We start from the raw sequence: 19091 nt of genomic DNA on the forward strand, positions 1-19091 counted from the left end.
CAGAGTGGTGCATGAGTGGAATCTGTTCATGGGATCCACTGATGGTCTTTCAGCACTCTACAGCCTCTTTATTTAGCCACTTGCTGCAAAATTCAGAAAAAAAAAAAAAAAAAGCCAATTAAGGAGTAGCTCCACATAAAGTTTTGCGAATGATGTAGGACTTGAGAAGGGGAGTCGCCAATTTTAAAATTGTTATGTCTGATCTGTGTATGCCAGATCACCGTTTCCTACTTTTTAGTGTGCTTTGCCAATGTGGAAGTCAATTTTACTTTAGTTGAAAATGCTTCCATAATAAAATACGCTTGTTCCAGATTAGCATTAATTCAGTGCTTTGGGATGCAGTGGTTGCTTCAGCAGCTCGGAAGTGTAGATACTTCTACAGATACCTTTTTCTTGTGTAACTAAGAAAATTCAGTGCTTTCAGTGTTTTTTTAAGATCTTGTCTCATGGCTGACAAAATCTTTGGGGTGTTTCTGGCCCAGGAAAGGCTGTTGTTTAAGGAGATAGATTATGAGATTTCCCTATGAAAATGTATTTACCCTGTATTTGCTCTGAGGCAGAAGTCGTGGAGCACAGCGTGCAGCAAAATGTCTCATTTTACTTCCTGTCAAGAGCAGCCGCAGATTTGCACTTAAATCCCTCTCTAAAAATTTTTGCTGTGTGATTTTGATGTGATAAATTATTGATTTTTATATACAGGCCCTTTATGAAAGTCATGCTTTGTGATCTGCTCTTATGAAAAGTAGAAACTAGGTTAGCCAGAAATGTAAAAGGAGAATAAAAATCATGGGAGAGAATATTCAGCAATTGCTTTTAACAAAAATAACAAACTTCTCTTTTTACATTACAAAAGAACTTTAATAAGTGCTGTTTCAGAGATGTGAGCAGAGCTTCTGCTCTTTGCAGTCAAGCAGTAACGCAGACTTCAGAAACGGCCAGAAAGTGCCATCCGCTAATGATTAGGCCACAGTGGGACACTAGCAATGCCCATGCTTCTAGGGCAACTTGCTACTTCCTGCCAATTCCTTTTGGACTTGGAAAGTGCCAGGAAATTAGAGATGAGCAGTGATATTCATTGGAAATTGGATCTAAACCCCACTGGAGTCAACAGGAGTAGTCCCCATTCACCAGAGCAGACTGTGAAACGGACCCTGCCGTGGTGACCTGTACCATATTTAACTGGGACACTTCTGGGGTGTGTGTGGGTAGCAGACTCACTTCACAACCAAAACCTGGTTATTGTCATAGGTCAAAACCGCGTCTGACTCTTGGGGATGGTGCTGTGCAGGGCCAGGAGTCGGGCTTGATGATCCTGACAGGTCCCTGCCCACTTATTTTATTCTGTGATTCTGCAATGAGGGAGATTCTGGGTGTTTAGTTTACACAGAAGTGTATCACTGATGTCTCTCTGGCTTTTTCTGCCCTTTGTTTCGTGTGCAGGACTCCGGAATTGATATTGGTGATATTTCAGAGAGGAAGGCTCTAAGGAAGAAGCTCCAGTGCAAGACCTTTAGGTGGTACCTTGTCAGCGTGTATCCAGAAATGAGAATGTACTCAGATACCGTCGCCTACGGGGTGGTAAGGATCTTGTTTGCATTTCCCATTGTACAAACACGGGGGAGAAGGGTGTAATAGTGGAACTAATTCCTGAAGACAGTGCCTGATTCAAAGTTAAAGAATTATATCCATTTGGAGTCACTAGTTTAATAATACGTTACACTGATTAGTTGACAGAGACAGCTGCTTTGCTGTCATTTGTGCTGAGGTATCCTGAACATTACCATCCTCCAATTTTTTGTTGTTTGTTTGCTTCATGGCTTCACAGAAATACTCAAGGTGTGATTTTGCAGACACATTGGAGCTGACAGGTTTGTGGCAGCAGGGGAATTGACAAAATAGCCTCAGTATTTCAACTGCAACCTTCTTGAGATTGTAGCCAGATCTTAATTTAGAATCATGGAGTCATTTAGGATGGAAAGATCTTTAATATTATCAAATCCAACTGTTAAAGGCCGATGCTTTCCCTTATTAAACTTTTAGCCATTCAAGGGCAATCCTTATCCACCGTAGAACACGTCACCGTCAAAGACAATCATTCCAAGCTAACCAAAACTCACGTAGCTAACCCACGTATAAAGCACCACTAAAGAGGTTCGAGAATTACGTTGCATCCAACAGAAAGTGCAGCTAAATCCATGCATTTTGGGCTCATCATTACTTGTGGGACAGGAGTGCCCTTGTCTGTGTTGCATGAGTTGCGTGGTGCTAATTAAGGCAGAAGCAATTCTTGCCCCTCAGAAACTGGCGGGGCCCCAGTCAGAGAGAGCAGGTGTGTATGGCGTGGAAGATGAGCAGAGTGAATTAACAGAGGCCCATAATAAGGTAGTAGACCTAGGATGTTCTTCTCACATTCTCTTCCACCATCATTTTCACAAAAATTGATTCCTGTGAATTAAATTTTTCTTTCTGCATGACAGTCCCCATTAGAAAATGCAAGAGCAGATCATACAGATGAAAGGTTTGTCTTCAGACATTCCTCCTCAGAAGGAAAACTGAGCTGTGCAGTATGGCTTTGGAAGAGCCCTGAGGGTGCCATAGAGCAGCTGCTGTGTTTTGGCAAACGAAGGGATTGTACATCCTGCAAACTTCTGTGGCCCCTGTGATGATAAGTTAAAATAGCCGTGCTGGCTTTTCATACAGTCATACAAGAAAAACATTTCCAGCAAAGGTTTAGGTCATGGCTAAATGCATGAGATAATGGCAACCTTCCAAACTAGTTCAGAACAATACCAAAATCACACCTGTGTGTGAGGAGCTTCTGCCACACACCATGGAATTGCCCTCAGTGGTGCTGTGATCTAATCAAGTGTGGAGTTTCCTGAGGAGAAGGAGGAGGCATAGCAGCTAACTAGAGCATGGTTCTGCTTGTAGGTTGCTCTGGATAAAAAAGTCTTTTCAGGTAGAAGTGATAACAATATAAATAAAGGAAGGGCAGTGGAAGTGCTGAAGTACTCATCTCAGGATCTGCTCCACGTTGTGCAAGTCAAAGTGAAAATCAGCAGCAGTGATTTTATACTCTGCTGAGAGATTTTCATCAACTAAAAAGACTAAGAAGAGTTTTTTGCAGAAAAACTGAACGTAGTGGTCAGCCTGGAGAAGAGAAGGCTTCAGGGAGACCTTAGAGCAACCTTCTAGAACCTAAAGAGGGCTAAAGAGAGCTGGAGAGGGACTTTCCACGAAGATGTATAGTGATAGGACAAGAGGGAATGGCTTTAAACTGAAAAAAGGCAGGGTTAAGTTAGATATTTGGAAGAAATTCTTTACTGTAAGGGTGGTGAGGCATTGGAAGAGGTTGCCCAGAGAGATCATGGGCTCTTTGTCCGCCTGGAGGTGTGGGAGACCAGGCTGGATGGGTCCTTGAGTCACCTGGTCTAAGTGGAAAGTGTCCTAGCCCATGGCAGGGGGGTTGGAATGGAATAATCTTTAGTGTGTCTTTCCAACCCAAGCCATTCTATGATCCTGTGATTTAGGTACTGCCCAGTAATGCACACGATTATCATCAGCTGAGAGAGATGTGAGGAGCTGGCCCTGTTTGTCCCATCACAGAGGAAGTAGTGGACAACTGTGACAACAGACAAAGAGGGAGTGTTCTGTGAAATACACAGCTCACTGTGTTATGAAATACCGTTGTGTGACACGAGATTAAGTGCCCCTATCCTTTTGGTAAAAGAATCACATGGATTCCTAATCTTCTCTTGTGTCTGCTTTGCTGTTTGCTTGCACGTCTTACAGCTGAGAAAGGTGTGATATTTCAAAGCAAGTCAGCTGCTTTCTGATTCTCTAAATGCTTCCATTCATCAAGTGGCTTCATTTCTTCTAGTAGAAAATAGAGATACTGCTGCTATAGCATTATCATCCGTTTAAAAAAAATATCCTGAGTAATTGAAAAAGCCGTCTGAACGGGGGAAAAGGTTAGGATATAGGCACCCACAGAGACATTCCACGTATTTATTTCTTGAATCCTACATTTCCTTGTGTTCTGTGAGAGTTAGGGAAATAGCTGCATCATTCAGGTCTAGCTTGTGCTGTGGCATAAAGCTGGGGTTGGGGTTGGTGGCAGAGTAAGTATCTGGGAAGCAAATTTCTTTCTGAATTGTGCAGTGTCCTCCTGTTTAGAAGAAAGCAAAGTCACTGGGCCAAAAGCTGTTGTACTCAGAGTAACAATTATTTCTGGGTTTCAGCACAGGGATTGTCTGTTATATTTTGGATTGTTCTCGAGATTAAGTCTTGGTAGGCTAAAATTGCATTACTCAGGTTAATTGTTGGTTGCCACAAAGCCACTAGATTTCGTAAAGTGATTGTTCCTGAGAATCTGGGCCTCAGATTTTGAAACAGCATTATTAGTTAACAGGTCAGTGGCTGTTTTGTATCTGGGTTTTTGCTTCCTTTATTGTGGGGATTCTTGTGGAAAACTTTAGAGCATTAGGACTAGGACAAGCATTAGGGTTGGAGTTTATGGAAGAGGTTTTGAAAACACAAAGGTAGTGATAGACCCAGGCAGGAATTAATGAGGCTGGTATTTATCATTGGTTTGGATAGAGAGGGGTGCTTTGACATCTGTTTGTGATTAGAGTCATTAGTAGAGTCATACATTATGAAGAAGAAATAGAAAGCTTTGAGAGAGAAGATTTTATGGAATTATCAAGGCTTTAATTCTTGAGAGTAATGCCAGTATTGATACCTAACTCATATTTCCTCTTTAATGTTGAGATGCATCCTGTCCATTACTGGAGTTAGTCAGGTTTGGAGCTGGAAGTCTTGCAGAGATGAGTTGATGGTTTCAATTTTATTCACTGCCGGGCTTCACCCTCTGGCTTGTCCACTCTTCTTACGTGCCAGCGCAGTTCTAGGCTTCCTTTCTAAAGATATGAGTTTGTTTTTCAAAGGAGGCCCCTGGGCACAGCTGACAGAACTGCCCAGTTAGTCACAGGTGGTTGCAAACCACATCTCCCCTCCATCAGGCAGTTGCCTCCTGTTCTCTGAGCCAGTCTTACACCACTGAACACCTTTATGCACGTCCATGGGTACGTCCACATCTTTGTCCTCACACTCTGAACAGGCCCCCCAGCTATCTGTGCTCATTAATTTAGCCCTTCACTTTCAGAAAACTCTGTCTCAGCGTTGCCCAGGTTTTTCACAGGGCTTTGTGCTGACCAGGGCCGAGTACTTTGCAGTCTGTTCATGGCTCTTCGTGGGCTAGCCCAGAATAATCAGGGGAGCCTGGTGCATAACAATTGCCCGGAAGTCTCCAGGTGTCAGCTGAAAGCAGTTTTTCGAATTATTTCTGGAAATCAGAAGACTCTCCTGAGTGATTCTTAAAAGCTGTTTAATACCTCATCTGTCTTGCTCAGCAGGATACATCCAGTTCTGTATACAGTGTGTACCAGAGACTAAATGCTTTTAAAACATATAGCAAAAAATTATTGCTACCTCTGAAGGCTTTTTAAAATGTACCCTGCCTGAAACGTTGTGCAACATTATTGAAATCAGTGGTGCTAGATTATCTGCAAGGAAGAATTCAGTCCAGAAGCTTTCTCTTCAAGATCTTTGTTGCAACATATCTTAATTTTGCATATTTCCTTCCTCAGCTACATATGATTTATTTTTTCAAAGAAAAGAAAGTAATCACGCCATCTTTTTCTCATGTAAAACTTGCTTGATTTCTTTTTCTTTCTGTTTATTTTAGCTGCAGAATTCCCTGAAAAGTGATTTGTGCCTTGATCAAGGGCCAGACACAGAGAATATCCCAATCATGTATATCTGCCACGGAATGACACCACAGGTTAGTTTGTCTAATGATCTCTGATTTTGCTGCTGCTGTTAGCAGATTGTGTGGGAGGAACCATCTTGTACCTGTCATTGTTTTCCTGCAACAATCCCTTGGTAAGATGCTTAGTAGCTCTTTTATGGAGAGACGACATTATTCCTGCCGTAAATTGAGAAGCACTGGTATAATAATGCTTTGACAGGGAAGTTGATTTATTCATTTTGAAAGAACTTAAGGAATATGAGAGTCAGCTCTGACCCAGATTTGCTGATAAAAGCTTTCATTTCTGATCCTTAACTGTGCATGTCATATGAGTGAAGCAATGCATTCTAAAACATTCTGCACACATGAATAGGTATAGTCAGAGTTTATTTATGCATCTTCTGAAGCAACGTGTTTTTTTACTTTATATATTTACTGTGTCATTTCCACAAACATGAAGTGTGCAGCCACCTTCTTCACACCATACAGCTGTGTCAAATTCCAAACCCTGGTCTTGTGAAAACCCCTCCTCTAAATCTCTTTTTTTTTTTTCCCTTTCCTGCTGTTGTCTCGTTACTCTAGTGTGTTCCGAAGACTCAAATTACCAAAACCTTTCCATTTTCCTACGTAACAGCTGGATTTACTAACTTGGCAGACAAGAGGGTTAGGACCTGCGTCTCCCCAGCTAAGAACAGGGGCTTAAGTGAAAGGGTTTTGAGACAAATCTTGACAGGAAAAATAATGTTGCGTGGCCTAGAAGACGCTTATCAAAGACAGATGTGCAGATCATTTAACCTTAAAAATAACATATGCAAAAACGACATGAAGGGAATGGATATACTTGTGGGAATGACTGGAGAAACTGAAAAATCCCTCCAATTTGAATGATATTTTTTACCCAAGTTTTATATCTGCTTTCTCAAAGGGCCCCTATGGGAGTTATGGAATATGGTTTTACCCAGGAGTTGTCAGTTACCTCATTTGACCGTACAGGAAATGGATCCTCAGGGTATCTCAGAAATAAACACAGAGCAGCAGGGTGGTCTTGTCCCCTGTGCCTGGACCTCACAGTGAAGTGGGAACATGAGTTTGGTGACCTGCAGATACCATTCTCCACTTCCCTGCCAGGCTGCACGCGCTGCAGCTCTGTTCTGCTCTGGCTTCCTTTAACTTGGATCACCAGTGGCGTCGTGTTTGGGTGCATTATGAACGAAGAAGCCAGAAACATCTGAAAATCCCATCCATCAGACTCACTCACTGCCTGGGCCGTGCCTTATTTGTCACATAATGATGTGGGAACCGCTGTTTGCCTGCAGGAGGTTTGCGAGGCAGTCCTCAGTGTTCGCAGAGGAACTGTGCAACTCAGCCCTGAGCCAGAGCCGTTATTCCTCATCCCCTGGGAGGGCACCGTAACTCTCCTGGCACGTCATCTGTGAGAGCAACGCACTGCAGGCATGCCTGTAAATTCCAATTAGAAGCTTTAATTAGAGTTGGGGGACAAACAGCAAGAACAAAAGTCACTTCAATTAGCACAGTTCGGTATTCACCAGATAAAGAACTACCTTTGAATGTCAGCTCAAGTTCTGTACAAATGAGATAGCAGCGAACGAATGACAGAGGGGAAAGAGGCAAGGGAAACTTTTTCCTGACAAGCCTCTGCTCCTTCATAATTAAAATGTTGTGTCTCCTTCCCATTACTGTGTATTTCATTTTGTAACTAATGTTAAAAACAGCATCCAAAGAGGCCAAATTTGAGTAAGGTCCCAGTAATGACTGACAACCTTTTCAAAAGAGAATGAGACTTTTTCTGTGTTAGGGATTATGGTATTAAGAGGGAAAGAACTAACAAACATCACTCAGCATACCTCTGAGACTTCCGTTGCAATGCTGCATCTCTTGCTCAAGCAGAGCTGCAGCCCAGCCATGTACTTCTTCTCTTACATGTTGGAAATATTTGTATAAATATTCCTTTGAATCTTAGTGATCTTGCCAGTAGCCACAAAAGAAGCCGGTAAGATGGCAATTTTATTCTAGTAGTGGTGAAATGCTGCAGAAAGGGGATGTTTTACCCACCTGGCAGTCCTTACCAGAACAGATTAGTGCCCTGATTCAGGTGGGTGATGCCGTTCTTAGCTCGGATGCAAAGTTTTTCTGTTGTAGCTATTCCATTTACAGTTTTATTGCTGCCACCACTTGGCACACTTGCATCTAGATGTGCGATAATAGATCTGACTGCCAGGAGCCACTCCCTCATATGCAGTAAAGTTGCTATTATTAGTTACTACTACAGTCCCTCTTCTAAACTGGATAACTTCCTTTTTTCCCCCCCACTAACTGCTTTCAGACATTTTTGAATTTTTCATCTTTTTGAGCGAGAAGAGGCTTAGATAAGGTGCTTGACATCAGGGAATTGTTTTACAATCATAGGTACAGCTACTGTTTCCTTTTAATATGCTTTCTATAGCAAAGAAATCATCAAAGTCAATAGAAAGGGAACTGCATACCTGACGTTAAAATTCCGTGCTCCATTATTTTTTTTTAGACAGTATCAAAAATATCACATGTGGCTTCATAATTAAAAGCAGTAGAAAATGGCAAGGAAATATCCTAAAATATTGCAACGAAATGATCAGCAGTGTATTTTCCCGTGGTGTTTCAGTTTCATTTTAAGTAGAATCAGGATTAGTGATGGTAAGACTTGCGTGATTCAGATTTCCAAACGTTTCTGCAATCCACTCTGTGCCTGCTGTAACTAACATTGGCATATTCACAGCTCATTCCTGCAAGTGTCTTGGAGTGCTTTGTAACTGTGTTTCAGATAGAGAAGCTGATGCAACTCTTACGTGTGGTTAAATACCAAGATGGAATGGACAAATCAAAATATTAATCTGTCCATTTCTGTAGTCCTCTGATGCTACTAATGTGAAAGAATTCCTCACAGCTAGGTATTTGGCTTGGCCTGAAAAGACAGAAGGCACTTGAAAAACTACAATCCATGATTAGGTGAGCTTCCTACCCTCCCTCCATCCTCAGAGGGTGCCTTCCAAGGCAGCTGTATTTTGTCCTGGTCCCCAGGAGTCTGGACACTTCAGGAGTCATCATTCACTGAGCAGAGCACCTTGAATGTTCGACCGGTGCAAAAAACAAAAAGGGTGATGATCCTGCGATACGCCTCCATGAATTTGAGGGAAGAATTGCTATTCCTTTATCTTTAGTAAGAATGAATTCATTACAAAGTGCTGCCTAGGTAATTGGAGTTCCTGTCGAGAGCTTCCTTGTCTAAGTGGTGGCATCTGAACAGCGTGGCTGCCTAAGCAGCTCATCCTACCCTGATTCTGTTGCTGAAGGGTCTTTCTCCCTAAGCATCACATCTTTCCATTCCTGCCTCTAAACACTCTCTGCCCAAACCAGCACTGTCATTTCTGCTCCACCTGTAACGCAGACTTTTAGCTTAATTCCCCAGACCCATCTGTGGGAACATCCCATCACACCTGAGCATCTGCTGCTGCTCCTCCAGCCACCACGGGTGGCAGGCAGCTGTTAGATGTGCACAGACCAAGGCCATCAGGTGATTTTGGTACCTCTGGTGTGCTGCTGGCCACTGTTTGTGAGGGACTTCCAGTGTCTGTGTTAGCCTGTCACATCAAGCCTCTCCTGCTGTGCAGCTGCTTAGCACAGCTGGACAAAACCCGGCTTCTGCAACTGTTGAAACAGCCAAAAAAAGTACATGCAGCATGGTAAAGTAGCTTACTACAGGAGTTAAACCAGGCTCCTGCTACACTGCTTAGTGGTGGTAGAAATTGTGTTGCTTTAATCACATAAGATCAGTTCAGATGCAAAGCACAACAGCTCCCCATCAGAGTGATGATACAGGGAATCAGGAGAACTGGGAGATGAGGTGGCTTGGCAGTGAGAGGAGATAAATGTGAAGGCAGAAGAGCAGTTCTGGCAAAACATGAAGTTTATGTGAGGACCTGGGAGTTTTGCTGGGTTTTTTTTAAGTGGTTCATGTAGAAAAGGATAAAGGTGCTGTTCTAATTCCTGAACTTTTACAGCAAAGCAACAATTCAGTCATACATTTAGGTCTTAGAAGACACACTTCCTGCTGTGCCCCTGTTCTGCATGGTAAAGGTGGTTGTTGTAGTTGCAGTAAGTACACGCCCCAGGCCTGATTGCATTCCCTTCCTAATTCTGGGATCTGCCTGAGCCTGGATGTTTGTTGTTGTTTAAGGTTGCTATTTAACCAGGCCTGTAATCTTGACGGCAGGCTGATGACAGCATGTCACTTGCATTAAAACTGCTCCTGAGTGATAGTTTAGAAGATTCTTTTATGAGAATGAAATACCACATTATTAGAGACTTTATTATATAATAAATAAGTCCCATCAATCAATGAAGTGAGATTTTAAGTGCAGATTTACCTTGAAAATTGCTCGTGACTGAGGGGATAATGGGCAGTTCTGTTCCTTTGTTCAACGGCTTCTGGCTCATACAATTCTCAATTTATAAGCAATTTATAAACCCCAAAGCTCATCCAGTGATGTGAAAATCAGTAGAAACCAGTTAGATTTTGAGGAATTCAACTGGAGGACCAGGGTCAGAAGACTAAATGGGGAGAATCACTAGAAAAGAAATCCAGGTGAGAAGGGACACCCATTTATATCATTTCATATTCTTGCAAGAGATTGCGGAACTGACACCAGTGACTACAGCCCTGCCTGGTATGAATTATTGCATCTCCACTGAAGGCAGGGAAAGGGAGTCCTGCCAACACATAAAGCTGTGCCAGTTCACACTGTACAAGACTCTGACCTGAGAGCAGAATGTGTATTCTGAAGTGCTGGGAGCAGTTGCAAAAAACTCCCAGAAACTTCTCAACTTCTAAGAACTCTTTGTACGGTTCAAAAGTATTTATCATATATTTTTTTATAAAAGCTATGTTTTCTTTGATCAAATCTCTTGGCATGGCGATTGTTCATACACAGAGATTTTTCATTCATTCCAGAAAATGTCTTCTTGTTATTTAGAAGCTGGTGAAGTAAAACACATAAGCATTGCAAACTGAGACCCTGTGCAAGAAAATAGTTTAACAGAAGGCCCCGCATGCAACAGATGCTGATTGTCAGGAAATGAGGAGGAAAACAAAACCTGCAGATGGATCAATGGCTGTCCCTTCAGAGGTGAAAAATCACTGCCCTGAAGATGAAGTGTCTACAATAAAAACATTTCAGGCAGCCTTTTTTTAGGCAGTAAAAGGGAGCAGAGCAGCTGTTTTACAGCTCTCAGTTACATGAAAACTCAGGGTTGGTGTTCTCGTTTGTCTTGGAGGCAAATGTCAGGCCTCACGTTCAGCAGCTGTGCGCGGGGCCGCCTGATCTGGCAGCGCCAGTTCTTTCTGACACGTTTCTGAACTGGGCAATCACCCGCTTGAGGATGATCCTTTCACGTGTGCAGACACACAGAGGGCTGTGCATGGCCTAGGCTGTACAAAAAACCCAGTTCTATCCTGCCTGCAGTGAGCAGAGCAAGCGCTCGCTGCGGCACTGTCGGGTTTGCAGCTGGACTGGGTGATCTTAGCAGTCTTTCCCAGCCTAAAGTAGAGTTTTTTTTTCATTGCAGCTGAAGAGCAGTGGTGTCGCGTTTATGGCTGGTGAGTGTGGATCTGAGGGATTGGCACACTCCTCTCTTTGCCCAGCCGAAGTGGCTCGGCCATTACTCCCGTGCGGAGAGGCAGCCTGGCTGAGCAGCCTGACTCCCAGGGTATGTGCTCCTCTTCTTCCAGGGGATGCATCTCACAGCCCTGCCAGCTCATTGTTGTCCTTTGCCTTTTTCATGAACTCCTGTGGAATGATCGAAGCACTGGGCCTAACTCTAACTTTTATTTACTTTCTTGGTTTCTGGGAGCAAGGATATTTTTCCACAATAAATAGCCTTTTTTTTCTTTTCTTTTTTTTTTTCCTTTCCCCTCAGTCTAGGTTGCTCAGTAATAGAAGATAGAGAGTCAGTGAAACTGCCTGGCAAGCATGGTTATCAGCAGTAATAAGTTATAATTTTTATTTTAAACATACTCTGTAAATTGCCGCGGCAATTAACGTCTTATAAAAGACATTCCTGCTGAGTAGTTTATTAAGGCTATTTATATTTCCGCTAATTTCTTTTCAGTGCATAAATCCCAATTTTGATCATAGTAAAGTTAATAGGAGTTGTGACCTCGTTTGCAAGGGAAGCAAAATCTGGTGTTAGTTTTGTGCAATCCTTTTCAAAGTCGAGTTTTTCTATCTACACCTGAGAAGATGAATTCAAAGCTGCAGCCTCTTCAGAATATATGACAGGTACATCAGGGAGGTACAGAGATGTTTGAAAGGCTTCCAAAACCAGCCAGTCCTTCTTGGCCTAGCACAGGCAGTGCAATGATTTCTTCCTGGGGATGTGTTGTGGATGAAGACATTTCACATTGTATAATATTTTCATTTTTTAATCTTTTCCCTTAAGTTTGATTCTGGCCATATAATAAATTCTCATTATTTCCTTCAGTGCAAAGTTTCAGAGAGGGAATCTGCCAGTCTGATTTCTGGGTTTGGAGCAGTTTCGTACTGAGCCATTTGCCATGAGTGAATTATTTCTGTCCTTGCTGTGGCAGCGTTGGGTTTGCAGCTGGACTCAATCTTAAAAGTCTTTGCCAACCTGAATGAGAGAGTTTTTCATTGCAGGTGAAGATCTATGGTGTTGAATTTTTAGCTTGTGAGTGTGGATCTGATGGGTCTGAGGGATTTGCACACTCTATTTTGCAACTGAATATGAGGCTTTATGATAATAGGACAGAGACCAAGCTGACATTTCATTTTATGAAAGTATCAGACATAATGAATGTAATTTTCTGTTCAGAGAGTAAAAGGCACTGGAATTCAAAAGAACCAGCACAAGAGGTCCTTCTTCAGGTTTCAGACCTGGGACAGGTCTTTTGTATGTTACACTTCACTGGTTGAAAACAAAAGCAGAGGAAAAGAGCTGTAGAACCGCATTATTCTGGATCAGAGGGAATATCTTTTACATCCCTCAATTTGGAAATAATGGAATGGATATTTCTGCTTATTTATTTTTGCGTTTGAAACCCTGTAGTGTGAAAACACTGCGTGTGCCTGTGAGATTTGAGAGAACTGATCACTTGGAATTGAAACTCCAACCATGGTGAAATGAGAGAGTTGAAAAATAATCTTTTTTTTTTCTGAAGAGTAACAATGATTTTTTCATTTGGAAGCACACAGGATTTTTGTAGTCTTGGAGAAATGGTTTTGTTTTGAAAAAAAATTATCTTTGTTTCAATAGAATGGTTTAGGATGAAGAAGAACTTTAAAATGTCCTCTGAAATCTGCATTCTTCCCTAGTGTACAGGATCACTGCTGGAGGTGAGCATGAATGAAAAAGGAAAATACTACTGTAAGCTGAAATTAGTGATCTGGCTAAAGCACTAATCTTGGCATCCAGGTTTCAGGACCTGAGCTGAAGTTAAAAAGCAAGAATTCAAAAAGAAGTTCCATTATTTTAAGTGCTGTGAGGAAGAGTATTAAAAACTTGAATTACTTCAAAATTTAGAGCCAAGAAGGCTCTAAGAAAAAAAAAATAGCCAAGCATTTTTCTGATTGGGAAATGACTGCTCCTTTAAGCAAGCTGCTGCAGCAGGACAGTCAAAGATAACTTGGCCAGTGCCACAGATGACACATTTTTGAATTCGAAAAAGCAATAGAAAAAAGCAAATAAAACCCCTAACCACAAAACGTAACAGGAATAAAGCAGTTGTCTGTAAAATGCTGTATCTGTTCACTCATCCATTCTTCTAAATAAGAGGGAAATGCTCATTTCAGAGAATGGATAAGAGCTCTTTTATGATAGCAGAACTATTTAATATTTTACAGTAGAGCTACTGGTGCAATTTTCCATATATTAGAAGATGTGCTGAAAAGATAGACAAGCATAAGTTACCCTTTAATGGGAGGAAAGATTGCAAATGCTGATCAGAAGCAATGTCAGAAGGATACTTCAGAAAATGCTATCAAAGACATTCAGTTCCTCAGCTTTTGCCTAGCAAAGCAGGATTTCCATAGAGATAATAGAAACTTCAACTGGCAAAAAAATCTGATGTAATTTACCTAGACTTGATAAACTCAGCTTTCATCGCATTACTGCTGCAGAAAAGAATAATGCATTGTGTCAGCAAAAAATAGTGCTGGGGGAGCTTGTGGAGTGCTCAGAGCAGCCCCCCGAGGCCACAGAGGATGCCCCTGTGGAGAGACAGGGGATTAATCAATTAATCAATTAACACTTCTGTTCCCCTCTGTTGGACCACAGGGCTTAGACTGGGGGCTTTCCCACTGTGTGGTTTCTTTGGGAGGGTTTTTATTTGCCGCTTTTAAGAAAAACTGGTTAGTTGACGATGCTGTACATCACAGAAGGTTCCTCACAGATTTTGTTTTAATAATTTATGAAGTATTTTCACTTTGTGGTTTTTTTGTATCATGTTATCACTACCTTGCCTGTTTTCTGTATTGCTTTAGGTGATGCATTTGCCTCTCAGCCTTTGGGTTATTCTCTTCATCCTGAATTCTGTTGCCTTTCTGTATGACTAAATCCATCTTTATCGTCTTCTCTGGTTATCTTGTCCACAGCTGATATGTCTGTTATTGATATGGAAGGAGAGGAGCATATATCTGCTGTCTTTATTGTTTGACCAGGAACAATTTATTCATCATTTTGTTAAATAGGTGAGGCTGGTACAGAAAGAAGGCAAGTGGAATATCAGACTAATTGATTTCCAGGCTATGTAATGGCCCCTTTTGATTGTTGTTTTGAATTTTATAAGATTCAAATAATTATTTCTGAGATACTCATAGTCACTGTAAGAGCTTTCTTCCCTAGTTTACATTTTTAAGGCAATTTGCCCAGGATATCTGTAATAAAAAAACGCCTGCATTGAAAATGTAATTGAAACTGTTGAGAGCAACTGCAGTGCCTAAGAATTTAAAATTATCAGAGCATTTCAAGCTCTCATGTACGAGCATTTCAAGCTCTCATGTACTTTTTTAATTTAGAAGAGATTAGAGTTGTTATCCTGAATATTATACAACAGTTCAGAACTGTTCTCATCTAGGAAATAAAAATGCACATTACATTTCCAGGCTTTTTCTTTTTTTCCTTGTGCCATGCTATAATAAGTGATTTTTCTGTAAGGCTAGTTTTGGTCAAATTGATTTCAGCAGGTTAAAATATCAAAACATTTGAAAATGTGGAGTCAAAATACTGCTGGGCTTCTAGATGATACGCCTGACACTAGATTTTGGATTTGGATTCAGAGCTGCGGGCTGGTGCTGGAAGGTTTTGGAGCCCACAGCCCCAGATTACTCAGGGTGTGGTGGGTTTGGGGCTGCTGCTGCCTCTGCAGGGCTTGGTTCCTGCCCCGATCTTGGGGCCCAAAGCTGCCCCCTTCGGGCTCTCACTCTGCAAACGAGCACTTCTTGTGTGAGATGACGTAGTGCAACCACTAAAGAAGGGCAGGGCTTTCCTCTGCTAATTTGGACATGGTTTTAGTTCACACCCTTGGAGAAACAGAGCAGCTGTGTTGGGTATCTGCGCTCTTGTCTCACAGTCTGATGCTATGGGAGCATTTCACATTTTGGAAGTGCATTAATTTGAAATAGATCAGAGTTGGATATTATGTAGCTCTTACTAGAGTTACCCATATTTTAAAGATGTCTCTCCTCACTGCAAATCGGCAGTTCAATCAGCAGTTTTTAAAACCGATTGTCACTTACCATCTAAGTTTGGCATAAAACTAACAGTTATTGGAGCACATGCAGGGCACTTGGAGATGGATGATGTAGTAATCGTGGGATGGTTGTCAATTTAAACATTCTTTTGATTAATACTGCACTGTCTCTCGTTACTTCATCAGACACAGAAGTTCTGAGGGTCAGATTTTTGTTTCTCAAAATTCTTAACAGTATGTTAATAACTATTAGAGAAGGTAGTTAATATGGTAGATGGAAAATTCACTTTATAGTTACTTTAGTTTTATTGATAATTTTATTATGTCATTCCATTAATTGAAGTCATCCACTGGCTCATTTGGAATTCATGGACCAAGTTCAGTCCCCATGGAAGCATATTTAACTCCCTCTGTAATTACATGAGCAATATTACTTCCACAGCCTTCATTCAGATTCTGATCAGCAATTCAGCCTCAGCTTAGTTTCTTCCCTGGTATTGTTCAGCACTTGCAGAGTGTGGTTATTTGCAGAAATGTTTATGGAATGATTGCATCCACAGTGTGTTTCTGTGAACAGGGGATTTTTTTTTTTTTTTTTTTTTGTCCTGCTCATTAACCATCGTTTGTCCAATTGGGGAGCACAGAGAATGTCAGAAATTACTTGTTCACATAAAACGTTGATTGAATAGTTATGAGTAACTCTGAAAAAGAACCCTGCATTGATTTGGGTGCCAAGGAAAGAGCTGTGTTTGTCAGATAATTTATTTAAAATCAGCAATCAAACTAGCTCTTAGCAAGAGTTGAGTTCAGTCTCAACGTGAATGTATTTACAAAGTGGATGTATTTTTCCCAAAGAAAATATGGGATACTAGAGATTTTAATCTAGGGCGGTTTCGAGAGCCAATGGCTGGAAATTAAAGCCAGTTGGATGCCCATTAGGAATAAGGTGCATATTCCTATCAGAGCAGGTCAGTGGCCATCACAGGAAATAATTGTTGAGGTCATCAAAGCTGACACATCTCTGGAAACTATAATTCAATGCAGTACAACTCATTGCACTCAGAGGCAAGCAGGTGGAAATACGGAGTCCCTGGCATGTGGGGGAGTAGAGTGAAAAGCTGGTGGTCCTTTTTGGCTCGTGGATCTACTCACATGTCAGCCAAGTGACACTCACAGCTAGGACTTCTTGGAATTTCAGTTCAATTGAGGCTGTTCTGAAAAAACACTTGACTGTTACAGTGGAGGAATAATGGAATGCCTTCAAAGAAATTTTTGCGAGTTGGGGGTTGAATGTGTTCTTGTATAGCTTAAAAATAGCTGTTAAATTTCTTGAATTAATTTTCCTTTTTTAATTTTTTTTTTAAATTTTATTTTGTGGTTTTGTTTTGTTTTTGTTTTATTTCTCCCAAAGTGTGATTGCACAAATTATACAGTGATAGCTCTGTTATGCCAAGCCCGTCTTCTCAGCTGGCTGTCCATAAAGGCTCAGAGCAATCAAGTGGAAAAGCTGAGGAGTGCATTTAAACCATTCTGATGTTACTACAGAATTAACTTTGGGGGTTTTTTGGCAGGGAACTGCGCTGATTGTGGACACTGGAGCTTTGTTGCTCTTGCTGTGTTAAAGACGTAGCGATTTGTTCAGCATGCATATTCCATTTCAGCGGTTATTTTTGGTGCTTTCAAGCTCTCAAATTAGCCTTAAAACGGTGATGTCTGCATTGACTGACTCACAAATGGCAGTTAGGGAAGTTAAAAATAGCAACACAGCTCATGAACTCACCGGTTCTGCTAAAACAACATGAGGTTTAAATAAAAATTTTAAAAAAGGATAAAACTGAGGTTACTGCATTAAACCTGGAATTTTTTAGATCATGTTGCTTTGCCTTTGGGATGGAGGTCTCTGACCAGAAGGGCAGGGACAGGATTCAGTGTGGCAGAAGTGGATCATGGTAAATCAGAGGTGCAAATTTCATGTTGGTTTGGGGGTTTCGTTTGATCTTCTATTTTATATAAACAGAGAAGCAAATCCTTACATTTTTTACTTGTCCTTAAATGTGTTTATGTGAGGAAATCTTCAATTGTTCAAACAGAAATTATTATCAAATACCACTGCATTAGTGGGACGCTGTGTGTTAAAGAGGTTTCCTTTGTTAAATTGTGCCTGCATAGTGTTTTCATTGGATGGGGCATATTTTGGGTACCAGCTGACCTCAGGGTTGTGTGCTGTCAGCAATGCTGGATCAAATTATGGCAATGTCTGACTAATCATAATTCAATTTATTTGTGTCCGGTGCAGTCACAACACTAAGAAGTCCTTTCACCTGCTGTATTGATTTAAACATCTCATCAAGTTTAACCTCTTTCTTGTTAGCAGCTATGAATTTGGTGGGGTGTAAGCATTTCTGGAGCAGGTTGTTTTTTTTCCCCCAGATGGCATTTTTGAATTCAATCTGATAAGTAACAGGAGCAACTGTGAGTGTTTGCGTAAAGGTAGACTGAGAGTCTTGGGACCTTCTTGAGCTCTCAAGGCACATTTAAATATGAGCTGTCAAGTGAGCTGCATGTCATTCTGCCAGATGTGTGACACACACAGTTAGCACTCTGAGGTGCCTCATTTCCCCACTTCCAGCAGGAGCCACGCTGAATGATTATAAATTAACTGTGTGCTGCAGAGCACCCATTTCTGGGCAGACTCTACTGCAGCCTCTACTTGCTGCACGTGAATTTGAAGGAATTCTGTAATTTGATCAATATTCTCTGAGATAGCACTGTAGTTAAGGACAGTAGGAAGAAATAACACCACCTCCAAAAACCGTGTCGGGTTTGATGGTTTACTTCGGTTTCTTTGGCACTGTTTAGACTTCTGAACATCAATACTGATTAACTTTTTTGTTAATTAAACATTTACCTCTTAGGAATCTTCCTGTCCATCCAACTTTGTTGCTCTCCAGCAGTTTTCAGCCTTGTTCTTATGGGAAACTCTTTCCCACAGTCACAGAGTGTTGGAGGTGGGAAGGGACCTCTGGAGATCATCTAGTCCAACCCCTCTGCTTAAGCAGGATCAGCTAGAGCAAGGAAAATATCTCATACTTTATTTTCCTACTCTGTCCATAAAAGCAGATGAAGCCCAGTTCATCTTGGGAAAGAGAAGAGTCCTCTGTGTGGGAAAATCAATGGCATTGAAATAATTCCATCTCTTCCCGAATTTGCCAACTCCAAGACAAATATGTTGTCTGGACAGGGGTGAAGAAAAGTTCCATGACCTCAGGCCCATCGCTTCCCCAAAAGGCTAAAAGCTCTCCAAGACTTGAGATAGATAAAAAAGAAACTCTTAATATTTCTGATACCTCTTCTTTAAAGGAGCAAACCAAGCATTAAAGATATAAGGTAACTACAACCGAGTCAATAGTGTAAGTAAGGTGGGATGGAGCCAGCTGATTGTGAAGGAAAAACTCTGGGTGCTTTGGGATAACAGGACAGTGACTAAAGCTCTAAATTTAGCTAGGCTAGCCTAAGGATTTC

General features: G+C 41.3%; 1 protein-coding gene across 4 annotated transcripts in view; it reads left to right on the forward strand.

Annotated features, from left to right (window-relative positions):
* GALNT18 (polypeptide N-acetylgalactosaminyltransferase 18) overlaps window positions 1–19091 on the forward strand; it is a 236587-nt gene that overhangs the window by 184300 nt on the left and 33196 nt on the right. For 3 of the 4 annotated variants that reach the window (XM_066187213.1, XM_066187212.1, XM_066187215.1), the window contains exons 9-10: window positions 1441–1578; window positions 5747–5842. In XM_066187213.1, coding sequence (XP_066043310.1) covers window positions 1441–1578; window positions 5747–5842 — 234 coding nt within the window. Of the gene's footprint in view, window positions 1–1440; window positions 1579–5746; window positions 5843–6391; window positions 7438–19091 lie in introns of those variants that run through there. The other variant, XM_066187214.1, reaches the window with a different exon arrangement.

Source organism: Chamaea fasciata, unplaced genomic scaffold (assembly GCF_029207755.1).
Source record: "Chamaea fasciata isolate MVZ Bird 193981 ecotype frontalis unplaced genomic scaffold, bChaFas1.0.hap1 SCAF_7, whole genome shotgun sequence".
NCBI lineage: Eukaryota > Metazoa > Chordata > Aves > Passeriformes > Sylviidae > Chamaea > Chamaea fasciata.